Consider the following 11,431-nt stretch of genomic DNA (forward strand, 5'->3'; position numbering starts at 1 on the left):
CGCAGGTAGGCTGCAAGGCAGCCGTGGTTTTCTTCCAGTATTGCATCATGGCCAACTTCTTCTGGCTGCTGGTAGAGGGTCTCTACCTACACACCCTGCTGGCCGTCTCCTTCTTCTCCGAGCGGAAGTACTTCTGGGGGTACATACTCATCGGCTGGGGTATGGTACCAGGGAGGGGGCAAGGCTGGGAAAGCTCACTGGGAGGTGGGAGGGTGCAACCGGAGCCTGCTCATGACAGCGGCGGCGTATGTCCCCAGAATGTGTGACCTTGAGGGCATCCCGCATCCCAGTCTCCCATAGCTACACAATGACACAGGGCCTGAACAAAAACATCCATTTCCCCATTCTGATCCTGACACGCAGGACCACTGCTAATATAAAAGGGTTTCAAATCAGAAAAGGAAAGGAGAAAACCTGCCTAAGTGGTCACAGACCCTCGGGCTACCACTCTTGGAGGGTTTTCACCCAGCAAACAGCCTGTGTGACTGTGGGTAGCAGCCCTAAGCATCCATCCTCTTTTCTCCCTCCTTCTCTCTGGTTCCTTCTCCAAACACTCTCCCTGTGTTCTCCGCCTGCATTTCCTTCTCTTCCATTCTTCTTTGGCCCTCACAGGGGTGCCCAGTGTATTCACCATGGTATGGACCATTGTCAGGATCCATTTTGAGGATTTTGGGTGAGCTGATGTCCCATCCCCTTCCTCTGGCTACTGTCATTTGGGGGCAGAGTCCCTGGGAACGATGATACTGCCCAGGCTTGGCAGGTAGAAAGACCACGTAACCGAGCCCAAAGCAAGAGGCTGGAGGGAGATATGGGGAGTATGAGACACTGGGCATGGGGACAGAGCTGCAGATACCTGGGGGATGGCTGATCCTCAGGCCGAGGACTTCTCTCCCCCAAACCTCTGTGATCTGTCTGTTCAGGTGCTGGGACACCATCAACTCCTCGCTGTGGTGGATCATAAAGGCCCCAATCCTCACCTCCATCCTGGTAAGCCCTCCTTTCCCCACTGAGCCCAGAGTAGACAACCAAACACAGAACACACAGGAAATAGGTCAGAAGGGAACCTCAGGTTTCCATCACCCTCCCAGGCCTCAGCTCTCCCTCTAGAGCAGGTAAATTGAAGGGCGGGTCCTCAGGAGAGTCCCCAGACGAAAGCCCCACTCCAAAGGGAGGGGCTGCTAAGAGGTACTATAGAGGGGTGTCCAAGCACTGGGGGAGACAGCCCAGCATCCTCTAAGTGACCAACACTGGCGGTCCCTCATTCAACAGGTGAACTTCATCCTGTTTATCTGCATCATCCGTATCCTGGTTCAGAAACTACGGCCACCCGACATTGGGAAGAATGACAGCAGCCCATACTCGTAAGTGTGGGCCCAGCACCCCAGCTCCAGACTTCCATCCTGGGCCCTTATATCGTCCCCCTACACCTCACCCCACTCTTACAGAACTACCCAAAGCCAGGCTCGGCAGCCACTGCCTGTCCTCAGGCTGCCCCTGCCTCTGAACCCCACGTCCGCTATTCTCACGCTCACCCTGTGTCCTTAACGCTCAAACCTGCTGCCCCCCAGGGAGCTTGAGGGGAATGAAAACACTGTGTCTTCTTCACACACTGTGCCCAGTCCCTGACCTGTACCTGGTAGAGAAAGGGGACACAATAGATGCCTACAGGGCAGGTGATGCTCGCAAGATCTCCCGCCATGAGGAGGACACATTCAGTACTCATCAATGATAACAGTTGTACTTGTAGATTTCATGCCAGGCACCAGCCAAGAGGTCTCCATGCATCAGCCCATGTCACACTCAGAGTCCCCTACAAAACGTTCCCCACTTTGAACAAAAGGCAGACGCACACTTCCTCACCCTCCGAGGTTTGGGGTCTACCTCTATGGGCAGGAAAGAGAAGTGTTTACTCTCCTTATGGCTGCAACAAAGGACCCGACCAGAAATTTCTGGAAGGAAAGGTCTGTTTTTGCTCTTAGCTCAAGGGTGCAGTCTGTCATGGCAGAGACATGGTTGCTGAGCGTGAGGCAGCTGGTCACATGGCATCCACAGTCTCGAAGTGGCGAGAGATGACGCTGGTGCTCAGCTCACTTTCTCCTTCTTATTCCGGCTGGGATCTCCTCCCGCGGGATAGTGCCACCAGTAGTCAGGGCGGGTCTCCCCGCCTCAATCCCATCTAGAAATCCCCTCTCAGACACGCTCAAGGGGGTGTCCCTTCTGCAATGCTGAATCCTGTCAAGTTAACAGTTGGTGTTAATGGTCACAGAGGGCTACAGTGTCCGTGGGACAGTGATTGAGCTCATTGCTTAGAAAGAGGAGGGCCATTCCCTATGCTGGGCACTAGGAAGACTGGCAAGTTCCTATGGGAACTGGAACTTACAGGCAAGGGAGAGAAACACAAAATGTGGCCAGGGCCCCTGTACAAAGGCCCATCGGACCTTCACATTCACCGTGGCCATGGAGAACAGAGGCCCACCATGCAGCCCAGATCAGCCTGGCAGCTCCGCAAGGGTCCTGCAGTCCCGGAATCCTGGCTGTCCTTAAACTGGCCTCTGTTAGAGGAAATCTCAGTGGTGGTTGGAAGACTGTCTGCTGGAGAGTCACGAGCTGCTGGATTTGGGATTCTATTCTGGAATCCTATGGCTGTCAGGCCTGAGCCGAGGCTTTCTCCCATTCCCGGTGTGACAGCATTCTGTCCCCAGCAGACTGTGTGGGCAGAACGCTGCTCTCCTTTCCAGAAGGAAACTTGTGGGCTTTGCCCACTGCCGTCCTTCACACGCTGGTGTCCTTTACCCAAGCAGCCTCGTTTCCCAAAAGTCCAGCTGCAAGGCTAGAATATGGGGGGCAGGACCCAAACTGGCCGTGGCCAGGTCTGTGTGGGTGAGACAGAAAGGAACAGTTGTCGCTGGCAGAAGGGGGAGCTGGAGCTGGCAATTCCTGAGGAGGGGCTGTCAGTTCCCTCTTCAATTTAAAGAAAGCCTCCATCTGTCAGCCTCCGAGTGTGGGATGGGTTCATGGCCAAAGAGGTGTGGCTGGGAGCCAGGCCCAAGAAGGAGGGGAAGGACGAGGGTGCATCTGCTTAGAGCTTGGGGTGAGAATCTCAGCACAAGGCAGGAGAGGTGGGGGGGGGGGAAACATGTGTCCCCATCGCACCCACATCTCCCTGGACCTATTCTCTGCTGGGAATCAGGAAACCATAGCCCTCACTTCTTGGACCAGCTATCAGGTCAGCTGAGTGTACACATGGAGGGACAGCTGAGTGCCTGGAGAGAATGCTGACCCTGCTGGCACCAAGGTGGCAGAGAGACAAACTGGTCCTTTGGAGCAGGACTCTGGAGGGGTGCAGGCTCGGGAACAGTGGCAACTGCCAGAGATAGCACCACAGCGGAAGAGAGGGGGCCACAAGTCTGTGTTCATCACCCTCCTGCACTTTGGGCACATGTGGGCAGCCTTTCAGCAGGGGGGACTTCATTCCTCAGAGCTCTCATTCCCCCATCGGAGCTAGTGTCCATGGGTATACCCAAAGTCCTTCGAGGAGACAGCATCTCTGATATGGCTGTGTTGGGCATGCATTACCCCACTCTTCAGGTAGGGGAGACTGATCAGGAGGAGGGAGACTGATCAGGAGGAGGGAGACTGGGAAGTCTTACCTCTTACTGTTATATCCTCAGTGGTCTTCCTCCAGAAGAGAGGAATGGAGGGAGTTTAATTCTCTCATGTGTTCCCCCAGGCAAAGAGGTAAGGGACAAGAGAGTAGGAACACTGACAGACAGGGGACAGGAATGATGTGGGTGTGACATGGGGAGGGGGTGCCACTGTTCATCCTCACACGATCTGGTCACCTGGTATACCCACACCCATCTTCACGTGTGAATGCATACACCCACAGCCTGCCTCTCCCTATCTCCAGGAGGCTGGCCAAGTCCACGCTTCTGCTGATTCCCCTGTTTGGGGTTCACTATGTCATGTTCGCCTTCTTCCCTGACAACTTTAAGGCCGAGGTGAAAATGGTCTTCGAACTTGTCGTGGGGTCTTTCCAGGTACGGATTCCAGTCTTTTCCTTGTCATAATGCCTGCTCCGTATTCATTGTCTTCCTTAACCAGGGGAATAAGGGGCTGTGGGGAGCCAGGGATGGATGGGGTGGGCTGGGAGCGCCTGGGGTCTCTGCCTCACCTCTCTTGTCCCCTTCTTCCTCAGGGTTTTGTGGTGGCAGTCCTCTATTGTTTCCTCAATGGCGAGGTAAGTGCCTCCCAGGTCTCTGCGATCCTGGACCAGAACTCCCAGGCTCTCCCAGGCCTGCTGGGATCATTGAGAGCAAGGGCAGTTTAAAGCTTGCCTCTCTCAGGAGTGGTTCTCTTGAGCCCCTAGCACCCCAGTTGCCTAGAATCTCACTTTAAAATACACTCGAGGCACAGCCTGCACTAACAACCCTGCGTGGGGTTAGGAGCCAGGCTCCTGTGCATCAGAGGTGGAGACTACTTCCAGCTAAGCGGGTGTGGGCTGAAACAGGGGTAAGACATTGAGGAAAGATGCAGCTGCAGCCACAAAAATGTGCTCAAGTGGGTTCCTGGATGAAGAATTGGGGTACATTCTCCAGGCAGTACCCCTCGGCCTCCTTGCACTGCGTCTTGTACCTTTCCTAATCCCACCTTCCCTCTCTCCAACTCTCCTGAGTTGACTTACTGACTCCCAAACCCTGTCCCAACTCTGCTCCTCTCCCAAGATATCAACAACACCTCTCAATTTAATCTAGGGATTTATCTAAGGCTAGCTTATCAAGGCTGTGCTGGGACTCGGCACCTAACCACCACCCTTTCCGCCTTAGGTGCAGGCGGAGCTGCGGCGGAAGTGGCGGCGTTGGCATCTGCAGGGCGTCCTGGGCTGGAGCTCCAAATCCCAGCACCCGTGGGGAGGCAGCAACGGCGCCACGTGCAGCACGCAGGTGTCCATGCTGACTCGTGTCAGCCCCAGCGCGCGCCGCTCCTCCAGCTTCCAAGCCGAGGTCTCCCTAGTCTGACCGCCAGAGGCCGCTAGGCCCCTCTGCACCCTCCCCTCGCCGGCCCCTGGAGAGGTCTGCAGCGGCGCCACTAGCTCCAACCTTGGGTCTGGAAGTATTCCTTTGCTGCAACGGGGGACCAAGTCCATTCAAGTTGGAGATCAAAGAGGTCCAACCCTGGAGGAAGCAGGGAGGGACTAGCATCAGACTCCGCCTCCAGAGGTCCCTCTGCCAATCATGCCGACAAAATCTGCATATGCCTCCTGGAAAGCAGCCGTCTGTCCTTAAAGCTTCGGGACTCTTGAGGGCAAAAAGGTTCTGCCCTGTTCGTGCCTAGAATTTCACTGTGGCCCTCAAGTCGCTTCGGGTTAAGTGTTGCCAATGAGACTCCTCTCCGAGGATGCAATGCAGTCCCCTCCCCGAGTGTCCTGCTTTTATCTGCCAGCTCCTCCGGGTGGGTGAGTTCTTCTACCTCAGACAGATATGGTTGTGACCTGGAGTTTCGGTTTGGGGACCACAGCTGTGCTGTGATCCTCACTCAGGATGGAATTGTCCCAGCGTCGTCAGTATACTCTCAGACCTGGGAACTCAGGGACCTACCTTTGGGAAGGAGAAGACAACCCCAGCCAATGCTCACCAAGTGGCTTTGTCCATCAGATAGGATCTGTCACACCAGCCTTATGCACAACCAAAGCAATAGCGAGCTGCCCACTCTGGGTGCTCTCCTACCAACTCCTGCAGCAAGGGCCAGAGACGTGAGCCCACAGGCCCCTGATGCCGCAGGTAGGGAAACAATCTTAGAGAGAGCAGGTATCTCTTCCTGTCACTAATGCCAACATAAAGACTTCCTTTTTACATATTGTGACCTGCTGGATTCTGTTGGGGTTGTATTACCAGCGATGTTATTACCCTCATCCCCTAGTTCCTATGCCTCCTTCAGAGTGGCTCAGTGTGGCACTGACATCAGGGGTCAGGGCATCTTATGTTCCCTCCACCCTTGCAGTCACACAGCTTCTAACCCAAGCTGGTGTCAGCAGATCCCCAAAGAACTGCACCAGGCTTGTATGGCAATAAATAAATATTGGCTCTAGCAGGCTTAGTTCCCCTGGCCATGGTGGGTCTCCTGCTTCCTCTCAGCAAGTGTATTATCCCTGCTCCAGTAAGAGATGGTTCGTTGAAGCTACTGCCCTTCCATGTGAGCACCTATCCCCAGAGTCTTTGGCTCAAGCTTGAGTGTGAAGAGCTTATAACTGGTCCCATTATGGCCCTCACCCCTAAATCCAGCTGGAAGGGACAGATTCTGTCTTGAACCAAATCAGAGCAGCCAATAGAACAATCAGAAACAGCAAAGTTTCACGGTCATTCCTGAAAACACAGCAAACAGAGAACGCGAGGACCAGGTTGCTGTTGCCTAGGAGCCAACCAAGAGGGTTAGTTAGATCAGTGCAGATGGCCCAGTCCAAGTCAGTAAGGAGAGGCTGTGTGACTAACGGAAAGGTTTAGTGTGGCAAAGCAGGTGACATCAGCAGGTCAGCGAGATGTAGCTTCCAAGCGTCTGGTTCCACTTTGTAAGCATGTGGAGTTGTCTTGCTTGGCGAGCCAGACATGCATGCCAGGCTGATGCAGAGGGCCAGGATGGCAAACAGAGGCTTGAGTCTGCCTACAAGACCCCTTCAAAGGCTGCTGCCTCTTGGTACCATCCCAGGACAGATGAGAAATATCTTCTGGAGTATGTGAAGGTCAGAACGGACCCCCTGCCTCAGTGAATAGGCCCGAAATCTCCCAACAGTACTGTGTTGTGGTGTGGGGTAAGTCGTGGAGCCCTGGGTGCAGAGCAGTTCCTAGTAAAGAGGGTAGAGTGAGTAGAAGCAAGACCCAACATGTGTTCAGAAAGGAAGGGCAGAGTTGGGGATAAAAAGACTGGAAGCCTTGATTGGGGAGCTAAGGAAACGTGTGCCAGTATCCTAGGTTAGTGACAGCCGCGGGGTAGGAGTGACCACAGGCAGGACTATCCCAGTCTCCCCCACCCCCTAACCCCCGTGGCTCCCGTCCCAGCCACGCACCTGTCAAACCAGACCAAGTCATCTCTAGTGCCATCTGGTGGACACTTTGAAGACTTCACCAACTTTGACTACCTTAGATCTTTCACTGGGAGGCAACCTACACAGACAGCAGGCCTCCCTTCTGCGCTCCCAAGAGTGAGATGGAAGGTGTGGGGAGGATTGTACCCAGGCCAGCCCCCACACCTCCCCTCACATCAAACCACTGGCCTCACGTTAGTCCTGCCTTGACCCAAAAGAACTTAACGGAACCCAGATTCTGGTGGTTCCTTAAAATTGAACCCTACCCTACAGTCTCTAAGGGCAAAGGCCAGTTAATTCAGGTGCCATCTGAACCCAGGGAGGCGCTGTCTGCTCTGTAGGAAAGCCCTGTTTGCAGGTAGTCTTCTCACTCTGGGGCACGGCCTGTCCAAGGAGGCTCATCCACCCGCTAGCAGAACATCACGGAAGTGTTTGGGGGCTAGGAGAGGTCTCAGGATCCCAAGGGAACATGCTTAGATGTCACAGATACGTGGATCCAGCCAAGTAGGTGTTGGGGGTGCTTGCCAGTAAAGACAAAGAGAAGGTCTATCAGATGAGGTCGAGAGATGGTTGGGGGTTGATGCCGAGAAGGACCTAGGGTGTATGTCTGGAGAGGATGCTGGGACCATCAGTAGGGAAGGGAGGAGGTCAGCTGGGGAGACAATGGCCTGGTTTGGGACATGTTGAATGTCATATGTTGCAGGGTGTCTGAGGAGACACCCTCTAAGGCTATTGGAAATGTGACCTAAAGGGGCAGAAGGTGGGAAGAGCAAGGCAGCCCCCTGGAAGAAACAGTGAGTATAAAGGCAAGACCCCAGGCATTTCCCCCCCCCACCCAAGGGCGTGTTGGGCACAGTGGGGTGAGGTCTCTGACTCAGCCCCTCCATCCAAGCTGCCATGCAAGGTCTTGTTTTAATGAGCAGTGGCGAGCTTCTTCCCCCCCTCCCCTCCATGTGGGAACAGGAACAGCTCTTATCTCTCTGGGGGAAGGGGAAGGGGTGGAGCCACAGCTGGCAGTTCTTAAACACCCTGCTCCAGCCAGGGATGGCCAGGATATTAATAGCCCCGGGAGGCTATGACTCTGAAGACACAGACTCCCAGGAAAAGGGACAAAGTAACCTCAGCAGGCCAAAGGGATGCGTCAGGAGGCCATCTTGGCAATGCCCCAGCCTCCACAAAAGACGGATGGGATAACCAAAATCCAAAGAAGGAAAGTCATTGTAGAGGTTGATGTTGAGCCCAGCTCTCCAAATCCCATAGCCGTGCCTCAGATACTTTAGATATTGTCAAAGATGGGATCATCTGGATGTGCCCTATCTGGGGACGTGAGAAGGATCAGGCCAGTTAGTAATCCTGATTCTGTCTTGATATATTGTTCATCCTGTATTTTTGCATTAACTTTGATATTTTAAAATACTGTATTAAAATATTATTTACCTTGATTCCTGGACTGCTGTTTTGTTTGCCTGCTTTGATCCCACACTCTCAGCAACTGCCTCTTTGGGTGCCACCCCAGTCTTCTTCGCAACCCCAGGAGTCCCAGCACCCCTGAGTTTCAGGATGCCACCGTGGGAGAAACACTGAGGGGCTCCAGGCTGTCCTGTGTGGTTTCTGCAGGGGACGTCGCCAGGCTAACCCTGCAGCTCTCACCAGTGTAGACCCCGGTGTTTGTACATCTCCTCAGTTATTGTCTCCAGACTGTAAGATGCCCGTCGATGTTCTCAGAAGCCCATCCACGGGAATGAAGGATATGCCTTATCAGGAAATATAATACATCTAGGACTTACCTTCTACAGATCACAAGGAGGAGGAGGAGAGGTCATGAGGCCATTTTGTCAATGCCCCAGCCTCCACACGGGACAGGAGGGACAGTGAATATCAAGAGAAGGGATTCAACTTGACACAGACTAGAGACACCTCGGAGGAGAGAGAACCTCAGTTGAGGAATGGCCTCCATCAGACTGACCTACAGGCATGTGTGTCTGTGGGCTGTTTCCTTGATTGTTTCCTGATGGAGGAGGGTCTAGCCCAGTGTGGGCAGTGCCACCCTGGGCAGGTGGGTCCGGGTTATATACATACAGAAGGTCGCTGAGCAGACACAGGGAATGAGCCAGTAAGCATCGTTCCTCCGTGGTCTCTGTTTTAGTTCCTGCCTCCAAGTTCCTGCTTGAGTTCCTGCCTTGGCTTCCCTTCCCTTCTCTCAAATCCTCTTCTAGTCAATCTGTAGCTTCATTTGCCACTGAAGGCTGCCTAGGTGTTGGGGGAGAGGCTCCTGTTTCAGTGGTGAGTGGGGGCCACATTTCTTTATCAGTTTTTGTTCCTCCCCCCAAGATGTTTCAGCAATGAGACATGGCCTCCTGTGTCAGAGTTCCCTTCCCTGCCCGGCAGTTCTGCAGGGTCTCCTCTCCACCTCCTCTGGAAATGGAAGACTTTCCCCCACCATTTCCAGGGACAGAAAAGACCAGTGGCTCCCAGTAATGGGGCTTTGGAATCCCCGCTCTTTGTTGCTTTCACGCTGCTATTCACTTAGCAGAGCTTCTTGTCAACTGTGTTTCTCATTGCTGTGCCAAAATAGCAAAAGCAAGTTAAGGGAGAGGTCGTTTGTCTCCTGGCATTAGGGATACAGTTCATCACGGCAGGGAGGTCCTGGAAGGAAGCGTGCAATGCTGCCTAGACAAAGCTGGTGTCCACAGTCAGGAAACAGGGAGAGACGATTGCTGGCGTTCAACTTGCTTTCTCCTTTTTTACCCAGCCAGAGACCCCAGCCCCTGGGATGGAGACACCCACATTCAGGGTGGACTCCTCTATCTCAGTCAAACCTTCCTTCCTAGAAATGTCCTCACAGACATTTCCAAAGGCCCATCTTCTAGGTAATCCCATATACCATCATCGACATGAAGAACAACCGTTACATTTGCACACCACTTGCCCTGTGCAAATCTAAGATACTGAGGACGGAGTGAGGCTAAGACTATCCCAGGACTGATATTTGTGTAAATAAGTGAGAATGGTCACAGAGGATAGAAACAGGTGGTGGGGCAGAGTCAGATCTCTGTGGTGAGGTAGGGTACTCCCAAGGCTTCCCCTAGGCACTGACAGCAAGATCGGGCCAGACTATTCCTGATAAACCACGTGTTTCACGGTCACATAAATCAGAACTGGGGCCTAGAAACCTCAAGGTCAAGTCAAATCAGACTTTCCAGTCCCCTTCTTCGGTAGAAGCATCCTGAACAGTGTCTGGAGAAAGAGGGCTGGGGTAAGGTAGGGCTGGGGGTCTTGGAGTGATCTCCTCACAGGCACTCAGATACAGCTCCTAGGGAAAGGACGAGCTTCTTCTGAGGCCCTCCTTTGTAGCAACCGAAGGCCACAGGCTCCACTAATGTACACCAAGAGGTCCCCCACCCCAAGTTCAACATTCTCTGTGCCAAGTGACAGAGAACGCGCAGCTCTCGAGAAGACTAATATTTACTCCTCAAACGGGAGCTGGCATGGGCTGTTTCCTGTGGCTGGCGTCTGGTTCACCCAAGGATGGACATGACAGGAGGTGCCCTGGGAGACAAGCAGATGTCCCCTCAGATACCAGCAATGAGACCAGACAATGCCTGGGAGATGGGAACAGCCTGTGCTGAGGTCCCCTGCACCCTGCCCCTTGGCTTGCACACCTCCAGCTCCCGGCCTTGGTGAGGCCTGCTGGACAGTCCCGTGAGAAAGTTCACTCTGACTGGCCCCACGTTCCTTGCCTCTGGCCCTTGTGCTGATCCCAGGGGCCTTGGAAAAGCGCCTGGAACAAGCCCCCAGGGCCATGGTGGTCCTGGTCCCCCACCAGCCTGGCTTCACTTCCCCAGCACACACTCTGGGCTCAGGCTATTTCTGGGGTAGGAGGGAAGGCTGGCTTTGGGGCACCTCTGTCCCCCTGCAGCTGTCCCTTGTCCTCATGAGAGCTTTCAGCAGAGGCCTGCTGTGGGAAAGCCTCAGTCAGGAAGGCCCGGATCCGGGGAGGACAGCCCCTGGGGGGTCAGACGAGTGCCCACTGCTTCTCCCTTTGAGAGCTCATTCCTTCTGCCCCCAAGTTCCCCATCCCTCATGGCCCCCAGAAACTTCAGGCCCTAGCCTCTGCTTTGGCTCCTCCCTGGTCCCAGAAGCAGCTATAGACACTCCTTACATTGTTTTGACACAGGGTCTCATGTGGCCTTGAACCCCCCCCATACCGAGGATGACCTTGAACTTCTGACCCTCCTGCCTCTTCTTCCTGGATGCTGGGACTGCAGTCTCCCCTGGCTTATGTGATGCTGGGGACTGAACCTGGGGCTTCACAAGTTCTCGTCATTCTCTCTACCGGCTCAGCTACACCCC

At 54.1% G+C, this 11,431-nt stretch overlaps 1 protein-coding gene across 1 annotated transcript in view; it reads left to right on the plus strand.

Annotated features, from left to right (window-relative positions):
* Nucleotides 1-8,520, plus strand: part of Vipr1 (vasoactive intestinal peptide receptor 1) — a 30,978-nt gene extending 22,458 nt beyond the window's left edge. The window contains exons 7-13 of the mRNA XM_038322839.1: nt 6-159; nt 613-673; nt 921-987; nt 1,270-1,361; nt 3,911-4,040; nt 4,199-4,240; nt 4,827-8,520. Of these exons, the coding sequence (XP_038178767.1) occupies nt 6-159; nt 613-673; nt 921-987; nt 1,270-1,361; nt 3,911-4,040; nt 4,199-4,240; nt 4,827-5,018 (738 nt within the window). The 3' untranslated portion in view covers nt 5,019-8,520. The remainder of the gene's footprint in view (nt 1-5; nt 160-612; nt 674-920; nt 988-1,269; nt 1,362-3,910; nt 4,041-4,198; nt 4,241-4,826) is intronic.
* Nucleotides 8,521-11,431: the final 2,911 nt, after the last annotated feature.

The sequence above is a fragment of the Arvicola amphibius genome, chromosome 3, assembly GCF_903992535.2.
Source record: "Arvicola amphibius chromosome 3, mArvAmp1.2, whole genome shotgun sequence".
Classification (NCBI taxonomy): Eukaryota; Metazoa; Chordata; class Mammalia; order Rodentia; family Cricetidae; genus Arvicola; species Arvicola amphibius.